At 39.2% G+C, this 23702-nt stretch overlaps 1 protein-coding gene across 1 annotated transcript in view; it reads right to left on the bottom strand.

The window, feature by feature from the left end:
• LOC139729819 (DNA-directed RNA polymerase I subunit RPA1-like) overlaps nt 1-23369 on the bottom strand; it is a 69333-nt gene extending 45964 nt beyond the window's left edge. Inside the window, 14 exon segments of the mRNA XM_071640747.1 lie at nt 982-1174; nt 1699-1813; nt 3338-3476; nt 4730-4813; nt 5289-5421; nt 7796-8016; nt 8844-8984; nt 9698-9916; nt 11673-11800; nt 12763-13029; nt 13518-13743; nt 14246-14373; nt 16687-16936; nt 23267-23369. Of these exon segments, the coding sequence (XP_071496848.1) occupies nt 982-1174; nt 1699-1813; nt 3338-3476; nt 4730-4813; nt 5289-5421; nt 7796-8016; nt 8844-8984; nt 9698-9916; nt 11673-11800; nt 12763-13029; nt 13518-13743; nt 14246-14373; nt 16687-16849 (2157 nt within the window). The 5' untranslated portion in view covers nt 16850-16936; nt 23267-23369.
• Between the last annotated feature and the right edge of the window lie 333 nt (nt 23370-23702).

Consider the following 23702-nt stretch of genomic DNA (forward strand, 5'->3'; position numbering starts at 1 on the left):
CGGAGGTTATGACAGATACACCACACGCAAACACATATCACAGCGATTTTCATTTCAAAAATTCTGTTTGCCTCCACAAAAAGACAAAATTTGTGCAGTATTTTGCCATGTCGATACTGTAACAATTGATACACGTGTATCCCTCAATTATGCAACGTTGATCAATACTGTGGATATCAATATGTGGATATTTCTGTGCTCTGCCGAGTAAGATAAATATTGTGTTTTTAATTATGCAGAATTGACCCATTATTTAGTGGTACAAGTGTACACATACAACAAGCAAAATTATTTGCTTGCTTTTATTTTACCGCATACACCCAGTTGCATCCACCCTACGTGCATGTGTAATAACACAAGTAGCCTCTGCCTACAAACCTTTTGGAATCCTGACTTTTTACTTTGTTCATCACTGTCAGTGTCAATTCCAAAGTTATGTACTGCCAGCATTCCACACATTTCACTTGATTTTCATTTGTCCGAATTGCCACAATTGTTCAATCTTTAATAAAATAAGCAATTTGCATGGCCTGCCAAATTGGTACAGTGTCTAATCTATGCATAGACGAAAGTCTTGAGGCAAGACAATGAAAATAGGCCCAAAACTTTTTTTTTCTTTTTGGCACTGTTCATCTCATTTCTGTTGTTAATTCACGATGAGATTGTTATATAACAAAAACAGATTATCAAATCATTTCCTTTGACTGGCGGTCCAGTTTAAGTAATTACACCATAAGTCTATGTAACAAGAACTAAGCCACCAACAGTAGAATAAAAAATGTATTCATTTATATCACAAAAATGTAAAATCCTAACAAATAGATGTGTTGTCATGCATCTCCATTGGCAAATATACCTCTCAATTAAGAGGGACTGTAATAATTTCTTGTTTGGACATCAAGCGACATTTGATCTTCAAGACAGCCTTCTGCAGAATGAAGGAGACTTGGAACCTCTGTGTAAAGACAAATAAGCATCTACCTTGTCATTGATCTTTGACTTCCCTTTGAAGTTAAGTGGCTTGCAGTCATCTGGGATGGTGTTTATGATGATGGTGGAGATGAGCTGCTTTCCAGACCACAAGAGGGCAGGCTTCCTGATGCATGGAGGTAGACATCTTACAGGGCCGTCCTTGTCAGTCAGTGCACAGAATACCAGCTGCTGGTACTCATGTCTACAAAGAACAATGGTAAAATAAATGAATGAACAAAAACATTCAAAAAACCCAAGTACTCTTCATGATAACTGTAAGATGATAAGTACAAATATTGTAATTTAAATAATAACACAAACAATAAACACAATGACAATTTGCAAACACAAATTCATACAAGACATGTAGGGATTTAAAAAAGAAGAAGAATGTACTGCATAGGCTATGTCTATTTACATTCACAAAATTAAAAACTCACCAAAAATATTATTCCCAATAACAGTAAAGAAGTGTACCTGTATATCACCTCATAGGGGGAATATTGCTGAAAATATTGTTGTAAATTTGAATTTGTTCTCAAGAACAAAACTGCCTCACCAGTCTCAATTTGTGAAATGTTACTCTTGCAATGTAGATTATGTGTACAGTAATTCTTTGTCAGAGAAATATCTCAGCGATTATTCTACAGAGATCCACCAAGAATGTGAATGGTATTTTATAAGTACATTGTACGTAGAGGTGAGGAATAATTGTCCGAGGTTCACCTAGTAAAGAAGCGCCCTCTGATGGTCATTCTCACTCCAGACACAATGTGGTCCTGGATCAGACCTCCAAGGGGTGTACCATCCTTTGGGACCAGGTACTGATGACTGGTACTGGCTGTAATTCACCAGAATCACACATTTGCATGGAAATTAGCTAAGCAGTATACAGCTGATGATATGCCAGTGTTAATTAACTTATTGTTAGAACTATGCATTCACTTGAACGTTTTCCTCCTTACATATCACAGATAATCATTCTTTCTAAAGACAAATTGCTTTGAAACAGAAATAAAAATGTTTTATTTGCAAAGGCATGATGACCAGGATTTCATAGTTGGCCAGGTTTGAAAATTACAATAATTGTTCCTTGTGTGGAATATGTTACACAAACAAACAAACAAACAAATAGATAAACAAAACAAATCCAAGAATTCCATCACAATAACAAGACAAAGACATCATCCAGACACAATATATGTGGGAAACTTATAGACTTCACAATAATACATGTAATCTTAAGACCAAGATCTGGACACTTCTTTTTTTCAATCAAATGATTTGATTGTTTGTTTGTTTTTGGCAAATAGAGAACTATTGTAGGGTTCAGAACACTCCAGGCCACTCAGGTACATAAAAATGTACCTCAATTTCATTCAATATAACAACTGTAAACGTCAATATTTTCGCGCGATTAATTTTTCGCGCTGAGCGGCTCGAAAACACATTCGCGGGTTCTTAAATTCGCGCTCCGCAGCGGGTTAATACACAGTTTCTGTTTTTATCCAGCGATGCCATGCCAGCGTACGATAAGCGACGTAGCGAGCGGCGCGAGTGCGAGTACAAGCGCTCAACTACATAGTACATGTGTATTTATGTACTGTAGTACTAGTACTGTAGTCGCGGGGATGTAGCACACCAATCAGCCATGGGCTCGGTGCGTGCGGTGCGTGCGATGATACTGCTATATGCGTAAACATGTCTGTACTACGTAGCAGTATCATCGACGAAGCGCACACAATTCAGGCCGTTCAAAATGTGCATAGAAAATTGCGAAGATATATTCGCGCGTTTTTGAATTCGCGCTAGCCGAACGTAGCGCGAAATTCGCGAAAATTAATGTACCGCGAAAATTTCCACGTTTACAGTACTTGATATCGGAACTTCAAATGGGCAAAGGCTATGAACAATCCATGAACAAATACCAGTAATTGCAATTTATGACAGCCTACTTCACACTCATTTCAGAGAAAACAAATAACACACTATAACACATCAAACATCAATTACATAAGTAAATATAATACAAAGAGTATGTGGTAACAAACTAGATGGCATCATAATTTCACATGTTAAGTCAAAGTGTATCACATATCTGCAAGTGGTCCAGTTCTGCGGCTACTTGATGAAAAAGATTTTTTTTTTTAACCCGTTGAGGACGGTTTGATTTTGCTACAACACGCATTTCCCATAGACACTTGCCCGAGTATACTCGGGACTCGTCCTCAACGGGTTAAACATAATTGTTATGTTTATGTGGGAATGGCATGAAAATAGCAGGTATGGCCAACCAAGCTAATTTTCTTTTAAACTAGATTAAAGACAGCTTCATATAAATTTTGTAACAAGTTGGAAACATTACCAATTGTAAGTGCTTCCGCTCTTCCGAGTTCATTCTGGGGGAAGTGGACATTCATCTCATCTCCATCAAAGTCAGCATTGTAAGTCTTGCAGGAAGAGTAGTGAAGACGGAGTGTCTTCTCTCCTGGGAGCACTCTGACCTAAAAACAATACAATTTGAATTATTGGTACTTTGAAAAAGGGTTATTGTAATACTGAGATATCTACTGAAAAATACATGAATCCCTTTAGAATATGTCATGCATAGTGCCTAGAAGGATTTAATCTGCTTTGCACTGATTTGCCTACGTGATCTAAACCGAAAGTACTTAAAGTGTTAATGTATGTACCATAACAAGTCTCCATAGAAAGCAAATATTCAAACAAACTACTGCATACTAAAAATATCTCTGAATCTGTCAATGCAGGTTCAAGATGAATAAAGCCATAATGGCCATTCATCTGTAGCACTTAAGAGTCTTTAATCATAATAATATTTCACTAGCGGAATTCTAAAAACTAGAAAAGCACTCTGAGAGCGTAGACCTCCGCCAAGCAGTTAGTTTCCACCCATGACCTTGCTCTTCCCAAAGAGATTTTTTCTCCTCTCTACTACTGGGGAAAAGCTCTTTGGGCTCTTCCATAGAGTGATTTCCACCCATAGGTATACATGCTGAAAAATTGCCTGATTTCCCAATATAGAAGCCTTTGTTACGTCATAAACCCTCAGCTGCACAGCGCGCCTCGCCCTAGCTGAAACTAGAGCACGCATTTTAGTGCACGCATGCAAACCTCAAATACGCGCAGCCTGAACTCCCAAGTTCATTGACCCTACCTGCCAAAATATCAAAAATCCTCCATAAATTCCCCCAAAATTCTCGGATCACTACCAAAAGTTAATCGTTTGTTACTTGTATCATTCTCAACCATTCCTGCAAGTTTCATTCCAATCCGTTAACTATTTTTAAAGTTATTTTGCACACGGACAAACTAACGAACTAACTATTAAACAAACAAACCAACGGTAACGAAAACATAACCTCCTCCCTTGGCGGAGGTAATAAAGGCTCTCTTACAGTACACCAAGCCCTGTAAAAAGACATTAATAACTCATTCAGAGATGCATCATTCGTGCATTTAGGTGATTGCTTGGCTCTAAATCTTTAGCAGTACCTTGCAACCCATGCAAATCACATCTGTGTCAACAATGATATGAAACCTGGAGTATGCACTCAGAAGCACTTGTAAACACAACATGGAAAAGACACGCTCATAAAAACTTCATAAAACAAAAGAGTCTTTGAAAGACAATGTGATGGCATGGAAGGAGCACAACTCTGTGTAAGGAAAAAGCAACAGAGCAAGTACAGTACATTGTGTCCTGCTATAAATGCTTCTCTACGAAGTGACATACCTTGTGTGCCATGATGCCTGGTTTGTGAAGAGTTGGTTGTCTGTTTAGCAGCACTATATCACCTGTCTGTAGATGTCTATGGACCTGCATAGACAAGGAGACAGAGATTCCACTCACTTTATTCGTGCCTACCCAGATTACGAAGTACTACATCACGCCAAAAAACAAAACAAAAACAAAACAAAAAAACAAACTTGATCTCTACAGTCTACCAGGACTGAATTTAATGGTTAAATGGAATGACACATACACTTTTACAAACCCAAACACTATATGATATTGGGATAAATCAAAACCACTGTTTAGTGATGTACTTAAAAGATATATGAACAGAAAAGCTACCATCAGAAAAATACACCAGATACAATGTGGAAATGGAATGTTATACAAATATTACAATTTTATCTCTCAAAGCTAACTTGAAGTATGAAAAATCGGCTGTGTACTGCAAATCAAACAAGTAACTATTAAATGTACTATACAAGGGTACTGTTATTCTCATTTGCTAACACAAAATATGTAAGAAGAAATAGACGATCCCATTTATAAGGAAAGATACCTTTTTGGATCCTGTGATGTGGTTGCCAAGGTTACTTGGTGTCAGGAGGCATTTGGCGACTGACTCTCTATGGGCCTGGTTGACGGCACTTAGTCTGGTCATTGATCCGGTCTCATTTTCAACCAGCACAGCTCTGCAGCAAGTAAATATGACAGCACAGACATTATATACCTCATAATCAAGATTCTTATCACTGACTGATCAAAAGTATATCAAGTGACATGGTGCAGTTCCGGCTATCATTGCCTCACGGTTTTGACTTTCTATCACTTGACCTAAGGTCAAATGATAGAAAGGCAAAACCCTCTGATAGAAAACATAACCCCTCCGCGACTTTTGCACACAATACTGTACAAGTTATTGTCTGCAGCCCACACCTAAATTCACTTCCGATTTGATTTTCCAATGACATTACAAGGCTATTGGTTACGTTCACTACTCGCATCGTAGATACGTACAGCACAAGCGTGTTGGAAAATTTCAACATGGCAAGTACGAGAATCTCCGAGATTCGAAATGTTGAATGTGGAGGATTTGGAGCAGTTTCTAAGAGGTAGCAGATAGCAAAGCAAAAAGAGACCAATCAAGTGTGCAGTGTCTATCTTCATGGATAACTGTTCAGCATGCAATGTTGGAGATGTTGAAAACATGAGCAACATGGAGTTAGATACTTAGTAGTCTGCTGTCAAGGTTTTATGCAGGAGCTCGCAATAAGGCTGGTGAGTTGTACTGTAAGAAAACGACTCACTGCAAGTGATTTGCTATGGTCTGCACAGGCACTTCCAAACCACTCCCAATGTTGACATTGTGAAAGTCAATGAATTCAAGGGTTCTAACAAGATCTTCAAAGCCTTCTAGGAAAAATTGAAGAAAAGTGGAAAGGGTAATGTCAAATGACACCCATCAAAGCACCCAAGTGACATGGAACACTTTTAGCAGAGCCTGGATTTGAATACTGTGGAAGGGTTACAGCGAAGTCATGATTTATTTTGCCAACTGTGGATGAGAGAACGTATTATGAGAAATGACACCAGATTATTTTGAGCTGCACATGGAAGAAAGTGGTCACCGCTACTTTTAAAGATAAACCGACAAAAATCATGATGATGAGCACTCACAAGCTGGACTAATGTTTGAGATACCATGACACCCAAGATGCCCAGTGAGTAATTTGACGAAGTACAAGAATAAGCTGCACCCTCTTTGTCCATGGATGTGACACAGACCAAGGCCACAGGTTACGAAAGATGATCCTCAGTGGTATGTTAACATGTCAATAGGAAAGAATCAGCTGGGAGAGTCCACAAAGATCATATCCAAGAAGGCTGGATGCAGAAAGTACACAAACCACTGCTTGAGAGCTACAAGTGTGACAACCCTGGATCATGCCGGCTTCCCAACCACACAAATCATGGCAGTTTCTGGACATCAATCTGAAACTAGTGTTAAATATCACAGCTGCACCAGTGGTGCCCAAAAGGAAGATATGTCTGATGCCATTTCTTCAGCCCTCAATGTGAGGCCAACAAATGAAGAAGATCTAGAAATTCATCCTGTAGATCCACAACCTGGACCTAGCAAAGCTGGATGACAGGTCTTTGTCCAACCCATAGCCTTCAGCACATGTAGCTGTTAGCTTGACAAACGAACCAAAGAGTGACAGTCGGGTTGAAGATCTCATCAACGATATTGTAAAATTACCAGCCATATTCTAAGACATAACTAATTCTCCCATTACGATCACCTCAAAAAACACAGTCAACACAAATCTCCACTTTCATGGCTGTTTTGTGAACATTTATAATAAATAGGCTATGTCTCTGGCCTATTTAGACTAAATATGTTCCTGTGTTGCAGCCAAACTGTCAATATGTTACTCCAAGGAGCAAAGATTGTTCACGTTTGAGTTCTATTTTTTCATTCAGTGTTGGACATGAGATCTGATTCTATTCTGGTAAGTAGAAATTCTTTTGATCTCATTTCCTGTCAGATCAACAAACGTAGGTCTAGACCCAGACGTTTTTATTGTAGGCCTATGTTGTGTGGCTACAGTATATGGTCTTTATAAACACTGTGACTTTTGCATGGAGGATTGAAATAGTTATATTGTGAGCAGTGACATCACTTCAGGTGATATAATTCCAGAATTTAATTGGCTGCTGACAGGAATAGCGAGCACAGATGTGTACTACATATATAGACCATAATATTCCCTTGTCTATCACAGCTTCCTAAGTTGACAGTCTCTTGAGAGTTATATTTTACCTCAAAGACAATATTTTTCCTCAGCGCTGTGCATTTTAGGTAACATATATCATTTTCTTGGAAAATATAACTCCCACTAGGAGTGTTTTTACACCTTTAAAAAAAAAGACACTATCTGCAAAATAATCCCACTTGTACAGACTGGCAATATGTTAGAATAAAAATCAGTACTGTTTTCACAGCCAGTAGGTGATAGTTGCTTCATTAATGAGAGGTGGCAGACATCAATGAAAGTTCCTCACCCTGGGTGAGCATCTGGTCCATTCATGACCATCCGTCTCAGCTGCTGGACATTCCAGTCAGTGACCGGCTGAGGGTAGGTCAGTCGCTTAGCAATCACCTCCGGAATGCCGATCTCATCGGTGTTGATGTACGGGTCAGGTGAGATGACCGATCGGGCGGCATAGTTCACTCGCTTCCCCATCATGTGCTTACGAAAGAGACCTTCTTTTCTCTCTAACAGCTGCAGGGCAGGATGAGTTGAGGAAAGCATTGGATTGTGGTCACATACTTTGAATTATGAGATAAAGATACAAATGTATTGTATTGTTATTACACCAGCTTGATGCTTTATTGAACATACAAGTAATCTCTGATGCATCCTCTCTCAATTCCCACAATTATGGATGTATAGAAGAGATTAAGAATCAGAATGAGAATATTGCGAATTTTGCCAATTATGATGTTACATTTGTCAGGGCTTGGATAGTTAATTTTACCAAGGAGGTCCAAGAGAATGGAGTCACAACTGTCTTATTTCCTTCACTAGATGTTCGATGCCGCCGCTCAAAAATATTTGAAGCATGTGCCAAACAGAACCTGCCATGCAGATAGTAAGAAAATTGACTCGTGTCTCATTGCATAATCACCAGCCACTTTCTAAGGAAGATACGTCTTTGTGATGGTAATTAATTTTCGCTATCCCTTCTTATAAGAGATAGGTGGTACAGACACGAGGATGTGTGAATTGAAATTTTGCAAAAAATGCTGAAATAAAGATGAAAATTACTTGACAGGGCATACCATGGCACCAATCTGATATATAATGTGGAAAAACAGTATTTTCATCTTCCTGCACTATACATGTGCAGTAACACAATTTTGGGAAAAACATTATTTTCCATGAAACATGATTTGTGGCAAAAACCAGTACAACTATTGCCCCCCAAAAGAAACAGTTAGCATCTCTGATCAGGGTTTAACATTGAGTCAAGTTTATATTTGATGTAGAACACAACTAAAATGGTAGCATGGTGTAAACACAAATCTTTCTTGAAGTTACAACAATACCTGCTTAATCCCAGGGAATTTCTCTGTGGAGAGTCTGTCCAGGTCACTGTCCACCACACAGTTGACGTGGGTCTGCAGGTTGGTCCAGGCATTCTGGAGCTTCTCTGGGAGAGTCTTACCAGGAATGGAGCTCAGCACACTCTGATAGCACATCATAAAGACAAACAATGGGTAGTGCACACAACACTAGATGCAGTTATTCTGCAACTGACAATGACATGTGACAACTACCAAAGCAACAACATGTACAATGTGTGGATCACAGGCTCACTAGAGCAGAGAAAACCCGATGTTTGCCTACTGTGCAACATGCAATTAATGCAACTGCTGTAAGTGCTTCATCAAATTCTCAAAGAATATGTTTGGAAATAAGAACAACATAATTGGTAGTAAGGAGTAATATGTGCTCATTTAATGGCACATATTCTGTGACGGTAATAATTCAATGTGAATTCCATGAACAAAAGAGTTTGTGTTCCAGGCTTTTAGTGAGCAATGTCTGAGGCTATGACATAGAGAAAGCAACTTTAGGTATTTCGCAATGAATACAACAACATAATGCTTAGAAATTATGGGAGTAAACACATACTCGTACACTGCTGCCTTACAAGATACTTGTGTGTATACTCTATGGAGGATGATGGTGGCACACTGACACAGCACAATGCCTATTACAAGACATGCACTGAGATTGTGGAAATGCCATCACTGGATTGTGTAACAAAAGATTGACAACAATTTCCTGCAACTGGTTGTTTACATGCAAACCCCCCCCCCCAAAAAAAAAAAAAACAACAACAACAACAAAAAACACCCAAACAAACAAGCAAACAATCCATGAAATGAAAAGCTACCTGATCAATATTCTCTTTGTTCTCTGACTGCTTCTTGTTGTCTCTTGTCCTGGGAACGTCTTCCAGCTTGACAAGCTGCTCTCCAGCGCTGGCCTCCCCCTGACTGGTGGCATGTCCTATCACCTTGAGGAGATGTTGGACGGTGCGGCAGTCTGACAATACTTTACTCAGATTGGCTGTTTGGGGATTCTCAAAGGTTTTATCACCCATCCTGGAAATCTGGAAGCAGTAAGTGAAACCAAATCTAATCAATTGCATTATCTTTTCAACTGCATAAACATGATTGTCAGGAAACACTTATCCAGCTGCCATAACACACATTTGCTTGTTTTGTCAATAAAGCTGCACAAGTGTAAGATTTTAGATTTCGTATTCTAAAAAGGAGTTAAAAATCATAACTATGACATACCTGCCAAAATTTCAAGTTGAAATATCCTACTCGTGGATTGAAAAAATCTTATTTTATATGCAAACTGAAGTTAAAAATCTTACTTTCAGTCAAATGTTCAGAAAATACACATGAAAGGTATATCTAAATATTTTTTAAAAATCTTATTTCTCTGACAGAAAATCATATTTGGCTATTTTTAATGTAAAAAATCTTACTGAATCTGATAAATTCTTATTGGTTGGCAAGTATGCTATAAGCTTAAAACCCAGAAGGGCAGGAATACTTTCTTATAGCTTGCAATCTGCATTTCTGGTAACTTGAATTAATGTACATGAACTACAGATGAAAAATCAAAAACATAAAGAAAAAAAAAAAATGTCTATAAACCATAGGTCTCTAGGCTCCACAAAGAGAAAATCAAATCCAACAAATATCTATAAAGAAAGTATTTTGTTTTGTTTTGTAACTCATTGTCTGTATTCTTTATATCTTTTGCTGCTTATTCTCACCTGAGCATTCTTTGTTACCCATTTGCATTCTGTTTTTCTTGATATCTCTCTTGCTGTTGTTACTCTGATCTATATTATTCACTATTTTTTCCTCCTGGAGCACATCTTTTTTTTTTTTCCTACAAAGATATTAATATGTAGACAATTCTACAGTGACAAGACATTTTACTAAATAATAACCCTTTAAAGGGACGGAATAGTTTTTGGTTATGATAGAGATTATTAAAGGTGCATAGTCCCGGTAGTGTAGAGGGCGCTGTCGATGAAACTGCCGATCACCGTTAGCATTGATACGAAGATTACCAAAGTTGAGCTGTCATCAAGAGTAAAGTGCGTAGGTGTTGCTAAGTACCGTTGCCTTCGTTGTTTTCTCTGCGCATCGCGCAGTCTGTAGTAATGCTAGGGTGCGTGCATTATTCTTGCTATTATGACATCACAAAAGAAGTTTGCTAAAGTGGTCATCCCCCCCAGCCGAATCATGAGCCTAACTGTGATCGGACCATTGACTACAGTGGATCAGACTTCTTTGGACTCGGGGAAGTGGGCCACAGCGTAAGCGCCAAAGAGGAGTCTATAGCGTAGGTCTCTATAGGAAACTTGCGTTGTGCGCCCGCGTACGCATTTGACTAAAACACCGGGACCATGCACCTTCAAACTTTTCATGAGAAAATTAGAAACCACTAATATACATATACCATTGAAATATCAAAGAGTATCCATTCTAAGAGGAATTCAATTTATTTGATGAAAATTGGTTTTGAAATGGCTGAGATAACCAAAAAAAAAGAGAAAAGAAGAAGTACTAATAAAAGTTGGAGCATATCTTTTACTAGGATGATTTTGGATATTTCAGCCAATTCACAACAAACTTTCATAAAATAAACTGTTAATTCCTCTTAGAATCCCATGATCTTTAATATTTCATATAAGTTGTTTCTAATCATATTGCAGAAAGTTGAACTCTAACTTCTCATCTCAACCAGAACGATACCATCCCTTTAAAGTTGTGATTAGACAAAAGCCACAATAATCATTTGGGAACAGAATTGTTCTGATTTTCCTCCGTTTGACTTACAGGTCTGAACTTTGAGGGGATGACAGGCAGAGCTTCCAGGAAGAACTGGTCAATGGCTGAAACCGAGTTCCCATCACTGCCGGAACTTGGTACATTTAGGACTCCAAAAATGTGGCGCAAAACTCGACCTGGAAATGGTGGTAAGATTTACACTAATCAAAATTTTAACAAACATATACTATATTTTGCACTAGCAAAAGCTGGAAAGCACCCTATGAATACCATGTACATTCTAAATGTAGTAATGTTTTTCTGCATATCTAATGTAACAGCATGCTGTCACATACAAGTGAACCATATGGTAATTAAAGTATAAAAATTGTTGACAAATTGTACAATCATGCTCTCTGAAGACCCAAACATCCACCACCACCACCACCAAAAAAAGAAAACAAAACAAAACAAAAGCCTAAAGCTTCCAAACTTTTGATATATTCTGCATTTCAAGGGCAGACTCAGCATTCTTAAAATTTCTCTCTCATTTGCACCTTCAGAGTCATGCATTGAAGGAAACAAGCCCAAATATGAACGTGGACTGAGTAAAAGCAGGAATGCTATATAGGAGAATAGGGTCAGTGAAAATGCGAGGAAAATTGGACAATCTATCAGCATTTGAGTAACCTCTTTCAGAAAGTACAAGGAATGACATCACCCCTTACATATGCCAGTAACAAGTCAATGTATTATGTATTATTCATGGAAAATGAGAATTTTATGGAATTCTCCTTACATTTTCTTTAAAATGTTGTCAAAAATAACCTCACAAAGTGTAGCAGTCTCCTTGAAATTCTCTAATGAACTGTCTGATCTCCTGAAACTTTCATTGATGAGTTCCACTAACATTGCTGCTTTCGCTCAATCACATTTGTATTTGTATTTTGATTTCCTTTGATACACAACAGTGCAATCAGCCTTCTTGAAATTCTCTAATTAATTGACTGATTTCCTGAAACTTTCATTGATGAGTTCTACTAATATTGCTGCTTTCACTCAATTCACATTTGTATTTGGATTTTGGTTTCCTTTAAAACAAAGAGTACTATCTTCCTACCAAAGGTCTGCATTTCAGAGGGGGAGGCCAAACACTCACCATCATTGGCCATCAGCTGACGTAGGTGGTTGCGAGCCTCCTGGGGTGACAGGAAGACAGTCTGTAGTCCCTGCCCTGGGCCGGCACTAGCCTTGGTTAGAATCACACTATTGTGCTGGGGGCGGATCTCACGTACCGGGGTCTGGCACAAGGCACACTTGCGCCCTCTGGAGGCCACGTAATGCCGAATGAAATCCTGGATGACGTGCCGGCGGCTGTCTTGGATGTGACGTGCTTGCTGAGCTGTCATATGTCGAGATGCTTGCTCTGATACAGAGGGCATAAAAATTCAACAGTTCTTTTCATAATTTGCGTAACTAGACTCTTTGATGTGAGATCATACTTGACTGTTAATCAGAGTGTTCTGTCTCAGCTGCTAGTTGTAAACCAATGCCAGAAAGAATGTCTTTCTAATCTCCTTGAGCTACTGCAACAAACTGTATAACAGTTGTATTCACACAAATGTGCTAAATAACCTTCTTTCTCAATTTTGCTCATTTAATAGTGTGGTCAACCAAATCCATAACACTGTTAAACTACACAACGTGTAACATGGATTGTATTTTGGGAAATTTAGAACCACGTGAAGGAATGATATTTGGTTCTGTGTACAGTGACATAGCCATAGCATATATCATACAAATGTATACATGTCAACTAGGAACTGACAACACAAATACATTTCTGTGGAAAATTAGGATACAAAAAATCTGCTTCACTGTAAGGGTATCACTATTTTTTTTTTAAGTCTTCACCTTTCAGAGCATCAGTCATGTATTCCAACAGTTTGGCATCAATATCATCAGCCAGCGATTCATCATCAGCTTCAGACTGCGCAATGACCTGCTGGGCTATCTCTGTCAGGTCTCGCACACTGCCTAGGAGACCATTGTCAAGGCAACGTAGCTGCTGGACAACCAGACGGAGCGTCCACCTTGGGGCCATGAGATGGTGACATTTCAGACAGCTCCCTCTTAACAGCTGAAAACAACAACAACATAGAACTCAATCAAATACTGCACTCTCGGCCTGCTTCAATATGCATTTACCCATCTGTCCACACTCCACAAGCCCATGTTGTGAGTAGAAATGATATTCACTGCAGTGAAGTTTGTAGAGCATTATTTCATAATACAAACGGTACCTTTCTAAAGAATAATTTTGCTACAAAAATCATAATCCATACTGGCATTTCACTGTCAACAGCAGAACAAGTATGCACGGCACGCAGATAGTCCTTTGTGCAACAGGGATGCACATACTGGGAGGGAAAGAGTAAATATGCTCTTTTTACTGCACTCAGGACATTTGCATATTATCTATTCTTCTCTCTCTTTTTTTTTTTAATACACAATTTCTCACTCGTGAGAACAACCACATATCTTGATATCATTGCAAAGTTTGCAGCTATTGAAAGAAGAGACATACTCTGTCAAATCATCCAGCAAGGTAAGTATCACAGTTTCCACTCAAATTGCCTCACCTGCTGAACTAGAGGGAAAAAGAGGGGGTTGAAGACAGGAAGTGGTAGGGTCACATGACCCATGTGACCTGGACAGTGCAGCTGCCTTAGGCTGCATGTTCCACACAGTTCGTCACGGTCACTTGGTCCTATTGAAATGTGAGAAAGAGATCATACAAACACAATATGAATTGTATTGGCAATCTTATATTATGGTCACTATTTCCATTACAGTATGCTTCCAACTACAACTAGAATTACAGGTTGTATCACTGAAGGTGATTAATACCCCCGCCCCTAGTGTTGCTTCATACAACTCTGTATGTGATGTCATGAGGGCAATGGCAGAGACTCCAACTCTCCCATTTTCCGAAAGCCCATTTTTGCAAAATCTCCTGTTCTCCCGCTTGAGATTGAATTTCTCCCGCCCTGGCTCTGTGTCTCCTGCTTGAAATGATTTCTTACTTAATATCATTGTATATATATGTTAAAAAATAAGCCTTAGATAGCACGAGAGAGCATCTAGACCCCAGCCGCAAGGAACTTCGCGCTTTGTGCTCGTGATGTGCGCTTTGCGCACATCAAATTGGATTCTCCCGTTTGCTAGGGGTTTCAGGCGGGAGAATCTCCCGATCAGAAGGTGCTTGGGGTTGGAGTCTCTGCAATGACGTTAATACCAAGTTTGTGCACTTGTCGAATTGGAAACAGATTAATTTTCCACAAGGTTTGGGTAAAAAGTGTGGTTACCATGGCAATGCATTGTCTGATACAAACACAAGGGACATTTTGCATAACTACACTTAAAGACCATCATACACACCAAATTTGACCTTCATAGCTTGAATGGTTTATTTTGATACAAAAACGAGTGGTTACCATGACAACACATTTTCCTTAAACTAACACATTGGTGTCTTGCAAAACTACACTTCTAGATCATGATACATACTAAATTTGACTTTAATTGCTTGAATGATGGAAAAGTTATTCAATCTGCAAGGTTTTGGTAAAATTGTGGTTATCATGGCAACGGTTTGTGTAAAATTATGTGTTCCACATCTATACATCAGGGCCATAATACCTACCAAATTTGGTTTCAATTGCTTGAAAACTGTGGAAGAAGTTCACTCCACAGGATTTAAAAAAAAATGAGGTTGCCATGGTGATGCATTGTCAAATACAAAGGACATTTTGCAAAACTACACTTACAATGTAAAGAGAGCATCATACACACCAAGCTTCACCTTCATAGATTAAATGGTTCCATTTGATACAAAAAAGAGTGGTTACCATCGCGACACATTTTTCTTATATTAACACATTGGTGTCTTGCATAACTACACCTCCCGATCATCATACATACTAAATTTGACCTTAATTGCTAGAATGATGTGGAAGTTATTCAATCCACAAGGTTTTGGTAAAATTATGGTTACCATGGCAATGCTTTGTCCGACAAACACAAAAATGATGTGTGTCACATCTATGCCTCAAGGCCATAATGCCTACCAAATTTGATTTCAAATGCTACAAAACTGTGGAAGTTGTTCACTCCACAAGAAAACATGTGGTTACCATGGCAATGCTTTGGCAAGTACAAACACAAAGAGTGTCTTGCATAACTACACTTATAGATCATCATAGATACCAATTTTGAAATTGATTGCTTAAATACTATGGAAGTTATTCAATCCAGAAGGTTTTGGTAAAATTATGGTTACCATGGCAACGCATTGTCTGACAAACACAAAAAACATGTTTTGCACATCTATACCTCAATATCATCATTTACCCTAAGTTTCACTTAAATTGCTTCAAAACTGTAGAAAGAGTTCGCGACGCAAGATTTTGCAACAGACCGACCGACCGCCCGACCCACCGACCGACCGCCCGCCCGCCCGGCTGACCAACATCACAGTGATCCCTACATACCCCCTTCACACTACGTGTGGCGGGGGTATAATAATGTTATTCCTCAAAACATCAAACTTCTGAGTCAAATTATCAGAATACTATTGCAGCATGACAAATAAAAAAATGCAGGCCTGTAATCATATGTGGTACAAGTCATAAAACTTTTGTAAAATTTCATATATGAATATGACAGACTCTAGAATGATGTAAATGCATTAATTTGAATTCTCATCTCAATTTGTGTTGGTAAAATGTACACATATCTTTTAATATTGGCTACTATTCATTGATCTGCAGAGGTACAGTGTATGTCACAAAAATATAATTTGTATGGAAAACTTAATAAATGAAGTAAAATGAAATAGCATCTTTGAAGTATTTAGCTTTTGCCTCTTTCCTTTCCTCTTACCTACTTTAGCACACAACAGGAGTCAAGCTCTTGTGACTTTGATACTGACTTTTCACTGCGAACACATGAAATATGCTGATGGGATGGCACTTCTCTACATAAGAGCTAAAAGCTAAAGTCAACGGTGAAGCACACTCACCTAGGTGGGGATCATAGAGGCCTCCAAAAGTGGGATGGCCTAGGTCATCAAAGGCACGGGGGTTCGTCAACTCCTTGACACTGAGGTGTCTCAGCTCATTGCAGCTGTAGGTACTGAATGACACGGAGTCAAGCCGTTTGCTGGGAATCTCACGGACAGACATCGTCAGCTAAGCCCCTCAGCGGAAAACAGCAGTCTGATGAGCTAGCGATACTCTCTTTGGTTGCTCAACTACCTCACAGCGTCATATCTGAATTAAACAGAAAAATATGGTAGCATACAACGTGTCAACAACAACACTCCAAATGTTTGATTGGATTAAAACAGATTCATGTCTCATTTGTTTGCAGGTATAACAGTATATCTCATCACTGTATGCTCTTGTACAGGAAAGTTGAAAAAAAAATGCTTTCATATGAGCATGATCATCAGACCCGAAATACAGTGAAAATCTGAGCCCAGCCTTTATTTCACTGTAAATGCTCAAGAGGCTAAATGTGGTACCAGAGGTAGTCTCTGCAAGGGCCTGGTCTAAGCTTGGCCAGGCCTTTCTCACTGTGAACTCAAGCTGGGCAAAATGGGGTACCAAATTGCGATCCTGGAAGTCTGCAAGGATGAGAATGATTGTGACATCCTAGAATATAATGTTGTAATCCTGGGTTTAGGACAAAAAATTTTGGTACTATAGTGTACGCTACTCATCATTATCATCATCACTATTTGAGGAGAGGTAGAATTTGTCTGCCTTAATTTCCAAACTTGTGTTTGAATCTTTGTTATCATCAAATCATCTTGACTGTAGAGTGTAATACACTGTTTCGTTTTTCCTCACACATATTCTTGTTCTTGTGAAAATAGATAACCAGCAAGGAATGGGCAGCTGTGAGTGTGATGTTCAAAAGTTCACTGTGTATAAACACTGTAGTCCTTTGTTCACTGCAAATTGCCCACACCAGCACCTCTGCACTGTGACCCCCAATGGCTCCCAAATAATTGTTTGTTTACATGAAGAGCACCACTATGACAAAACAATGAAAAGTTTGAATTTAGCCTGGGCTGAGTCTGCTAAGTGATGTAAATGCACAGAATGGGGGGGGGGGGGGGGGGGGGGTACCATGATTCAGGCCAGGCTTGGCCCAGCCCTGCACTGTGTGGGTCTCATATGCTATCATGGTATTATACTAGAGCTCATTATTTTGCTTAAATTCCAAAACAGTTAGAAGATTGCAAATAGTACACCATGGCAGCTACAAGGAATTGTCATAGCTCCTCAAACATCATCCATGTTAATGGTATGAAGTGTCTTATTACATACTATGAATACATTTTCAAGTTGCTCTGGAAGAATATAATTATACAATTGTAGCCGCCATCCCAGTGCACTGGCAGCTACAGGGCAGGTTGCGTACCCCACAACGGTAGTGTAATCTACAACTGTATGCTAGCCTGCGCAAAATTGTAGTCCCTTCTTCACAAAAATAAAGTGTATCTCAATGTGAAAATCATACATGTTTTACCTCAGTTCTGTCGGGAATCGATAGTAGGTAAATCATGTGAGTTTTGTAGAAATTTGAATTGACTTTAAAGCCACTGTTTTTTATCAATTTTTGGACAAAAAAAAAGTCCTTCACTGCGTGAACGCGTCCGGATAATAGAGATTTCCGGATAAAAGGAGGCCAGATAATCGAGGTTGAACTGTAGATAATTTGGAATAAATTTGGTAGACAATGATAGTAATACAGAAAAATGTACTGGTATGTACAAACAATATATTGTAAACATTGATATATTGCATGATTACATTATTTGCAAAGTTACAATCAATTTGAGACTTTAAATACCATTGATCAGGATGCATCGTTAGGCTGTATCGAGGCTTTGCCTTTGTTTGGTTCTTACTCTGCTTATGTTCCACAAAGGGCTGCATGCGAGCGAGCTAGATATGTGAACGGGTATTCGCAATCGCAGCTAGCTGCACCGCGAGCCTTGCTCTCAGAGCACATCAACATCACAACACATGCATATTCTCTCCTGCATACTAGTAGTAGGGTACACAAGGCAGCTGATGCGCTGGTCTATGCTGGGGCACAACTGCGCTGGCTGCGCTGCTGGCCATTGATTGTGGAGTCAGAATCTGGAAGTAGATCTTTGAGAGAATATTTACAATTAAAACAGACAGACACTCAAAAAAAAAAGAAAGAGAAAAGACGAAAAGAACAAATTTAAAACCATTTACAGATAATCAAGCAATTTAGAAGTTAAGGAAAACCATGCCTGTTATTTCCAGAGCGGCACTTGCTTGAGCAATTGCTAGCACCAAAGGCCACAATGTAGGGCCTACCACAAGCACTTGCAATGTCAATCTGAAGTCACTTAATTTAGCGGCCATTGTAACTTGGCTATTGATTTTAAACCCATCGTTTCCAACAAATATGAAAATGGAGTGAAAAAAAATGTATTTTTATGAAAATCACATTACAAGTTATGAAAACAATACTTTCATCAACATCGCATCGCTTTGCAAGCAAGCTGGTTTTGTGGTGTTTATGTGGTTAACGGTATGGTGAGTTCCCCACATGCACGGCAATATCTAACTATACACAGCCCAGTCGCTGTAGAAATATAACAGGACTGTACCAGGGTGGCCCACAATACAGAGCAAACACAAAGCGAATATCACAATCACGTTGAGTTTTGATTCTTGACATCATTTTTTGTCACCTCAAACTCATTAAAGATAATCCTCATTAATTAGACTTAGTAGCTATGTTATCGATATCAACAGCACAATTCACAACTTCCTGAAAAAAATTCTTCGCAGCGTGTGCAAACGGTACATCGTCTTTCATTGACGGTGATTTTATTTTGAACAATCAGGAGTTCACGCGATCTAGCTGCACTTTTAAAGGTCACGCTGTCGACTGTGCTGCTACACTCAAGCAGCGCACGCATGCAAGAGATCGCTGCATTTCCCGTCACGCATGCGCATAAATTGCAGAGGTCAATGCACCATTTTGAATTCTGCAACGATGAACATGATGAACCCCAATGGTCAGGGATTGTGCTAGAATGTACGATTTTTTTTTCCATGGACGGGATGATGGACTTATCGCGAGGGCTCTTTATGGACTTACGTGTATGTACCTTCTGTAGTATACAGTCAACCTCGGATACCTCGACTCGGATAAGCCGAATATCGCTTACCTCGAAGGCAAAATGAAAGTCCCGATTGTTCCTATGGAGTTTTCGTGTGTTAAAATTCGCGTAGCTCGAAAAAACTAACTCGAAGTTCGGTTACCTCGAAGTGAAATCTCATGTCCCGATCTTAATTAACTTATTGTTTTTCCCAGCATGTTGCTCGAATTGAAATTGCAAACATCACTCAGCATTTCCGATGAAGCGCGCGTGGACAGCGAAGACATGTCACAAATCTTTTCACACTCGATTGTAAATATTCTGAGCCCCAGAACGGTCGTGCGCTCAAAGAAATACCCGGTACACAGCTGACAAGGAAAATCCCCAACACCTACACTGTACCTACACACGTACACGGTATGCATCATATATTATAGCAGCCGTGCAAATGGAGTGCTTACAATAGCACTACAGCTGTACGCTCTGCCCATCATCTTTCTTTGACCACTCTGTTTTGATTCGCGATCGTGATAGTCATGCCGTGCGCGTACATTTCTTAACCGTCATGGCGCACCTGCTTAGGTGTTGACAGTTATATCTTTGGCATTAATCACGGTCCACTGTCCACACATCAATCTCCCGTTAGTGTTTTTTTTTTTTTTTACTTTTTTCCTTTCACGAAGTTTGTTTCATTAATTCTCCCCCGAGAACGCAAGCTCTGAATATTTTTTTTTTCAAGCAATGCGATTATGAAAATAGTGTGGTATATGATCTGGAAGTATAGGCCTAGTACAATAAAGAATAGTATATATATGATTTAACAACAGTTTATTCTGATAAATTTCGAAGTAACGGAATAATACTCTTTACGATTTTCAGACAAAAAAAAAAGAAATCATCATGTATTTTACCCCTGTTTTGACTTGAATCTTTTTTGAGTTTTCGGCATTTCTTTTTTCTTTTCTTTTCTAGCACAATCGTCAAGGCCCCCTCAGATTGTTTCGCTTTTTTTTAATGCGAACAATCCTCTTCGGTAAATGTTTATGATTACAGTAATAGCACTGTCCTCAGAAGCCATAGCCGGAATCTGATCTTGCAATAAATACTCACTACTCAAGTAGCCCATCCTTCATGTACTGTGCTGCACTTATTCAGGGCTCGACACTTACAGTGGCCCGGGGCCACCAAAACGCACGTCGGGCCACAAAAAAAAAGTTGAATGTTTGCCTTTACTTTCGGAGATGAACAGCGGTAACAATCGGCCACGAAAGCTGCTACAATGAATGTCAAATGATTGCTTTTGTTTTTGGAAATGAATAACAGTAATATTCGACTCCATACGATACTAAAATAAATGTCGGATGTTTGCTTATACTTTTGGAAATGAATAACGGTAAGATTCAGCTCTGTACGGTGCTTAAATTAATGTCAGATATTTGATTTTGCGTTTGGAAATAAACAAGGATAACATTCGGCTCCGAAAGATACAAAAATAAATGTCGAACGATCCCTTAGACGTTCGGAAATGAATAACAATAGTATTCAACTCCGTATGATGTTTGCTTTTATATTCGAAAGTAAATAGCAATAACATTCGGCTCCGGAAGATGCTAAAATAAATTTCGAATGTTTGCTTTGACGTTCGGTAATAAATAATAATATTCAACTCCGTATGATGATAATATGAATGCCGGATGTTTGCTTTTACGTTCGAAAGTACATAGCGATAACATTGAGCTCCGGAATAGGTTAAAATGAATGTCGAATGATCCCTTTTACGTTCAGAAATGAATAACAATAACATTCAACTCCGTACGATGATTAAATAAATGTCGGATGTTTGCTTTTACTTTCGAAAGTAAATAGCAAGAACATTCGGCTCCGGAAGATTCCAAAATAAATATCACAGTCATGATTCAAATTTGGAAGTGAATAGCAGTAACATTCTGCTCCATACGATGCTAAAATAGATGTCGGATATTTGCTATTATACACTTCGAAATTAATAACACTAACATTCAGCTGCGTTTGATGGTAACATAAATGTCTGATGTCTGCCTTGACGTTCAACAATGAAAAACAAAACATTCAGCTCCATTCGATGATAAAATGATTGTCAGATAATTCATTTCACTTTTGGAAGTGGACAGCAGTAATATTGGGCTCCGTATGATAGTAAAACGAATGTCGGATGTTTGCTTGGAAATTTAGAAATGAATAACAGTAATATTCTGCTCCGTATGATACTAAAATAAATAACTGATTGTTGCTTTTACATTTGGAAATGATTAACGATATCGTCTGCTGACTGTGAGTGCTGCTGGTAGACACATGGAAGACCGGTGCGTCGCGGTGTGACATTGCCGTCACTCCCTGTAGCTCTAAACAGTCTTGGTGAGCTACATGTACACCCATAGTTGTGCGAAATTTTAATAGTTTGCAAAGCTAAGACTGTGATTCTTGTGTTGGATATTGTGTAAGAGATGATGACTTAGAGAAAAGGAGGAAAAACGAATAGTGATCGAGGGGGTACCTACAATTGTACATCGACGCGACAATGAACATTCAGCATGCATGTTCTGCAACCCTGTCTTGCACTCGATTACGTACAGCTGTACCGGTATTTTCTTTTTGTTTTTATGGTGATAAGTCATTTAATTGTCCACCAGAAAACACTGATGAAAGAAGAACATCGATTTTCATTCAATTCATTCATATTAAAGTCGATTCAAATCCAATTGACAAGCATACAAACAATCGGTAGGCACTGTAACAGATACCATGTTGAACATCGACAAAAATCGGATAAGTCGAAGAAAATTCGACGTACGCGTACCTCGAAATTCGCGTACCTCGAACCAATTTCTTCAGTCCCGACGACTTCGAGATATCCGAGGTTGACTGTAATTATAAACATGCACTTTACGTAAGTAACGCATAAATTTTTGTAAGTTTTGCAGTTGTGTTGTGGTTTCCGATGTGATACTGATGGATGGCGGGGCCCCCGCTTCACGCTTGTCTGATGCCGTGCTTTGCACAGGACAGCGTCTCGTCGGCTTCTGTTCTGGTCCAGCTTCTCCGTGTGTGTGGATGTAACGTTAGAATCTACAGACAACAGTACACATGAGCGTGGCTGTATCCCGCGACTCAAGCCATGACTAAAACCCAAACCCCGGCTACATAGCACAACCACATTTGTGTGGCTGGATGGATGGTACTAACAGTAACACTAAGTTAACTACAGATGTAAGTAACAGTAACACATAATGCGCGTGTAGAAACCCTACATCGACATGTGGTTGTACACTGGATACACGAAAATGAAGGTGTGGGGCAACGTTGTAAAAGCAGCTACTACCACTGTCTCTTGTGATAGAGCGAAGTTCAACAATTGTGACGCACCAATAACGAATCAAACAAATAGAGGCTGTAGGAAAACACTTACTTTCTCAACAAACAACCACTTCAGGATTCGTGGACAAGAAACAACTAATTTAACTGTAACTCCCATTCAGTCCAATTGCATGCCAGTGGGTGCGAGGGCCTGGCGGCGATGTGCATGCTATGCATGCTATGCACGTACGTGCAATTGACAAGCAGCATGCAGGTGTGGTGCAGTTTGTTGTTGTTGTTGGGTTTTTTGGCGCTGCTAGTATGCTAAGTTCAGTCAAACTTGACTATTTACGTACGTGGTGCAGTGGGCAAGCTGCATTCATTCATATCAGCTAGTAAAGCAGGTGGCATGCAGCGTGTTGTTTGGTTGCGTATGGAACGCCATATGTTGCAAAAGTAGGGGGAAAAAAAACCCTAATCGGATTTTTCAAACCACTGATCTCACTGACCAGAGTGTTTTTTCTCTTTGTTTTTGTTTTTGTTTTTTT

The sequence above is a fragment of the Diadema antillarum genome, unplaced genomic scaffold (genome assembly GCF_040938485.1).
Source record: "Diadema antillarum isolate AM-2024a unplaced genomic scaffold, OU_Dant_1.0 seq00000264_RagTag, whole genome shotgun sequence".
NCBI lineage: Eukaryota > Metazoa > Echinodermata > Echinoidea > Diadematoida > Diadematidae > Diadema > Diadema antillarum.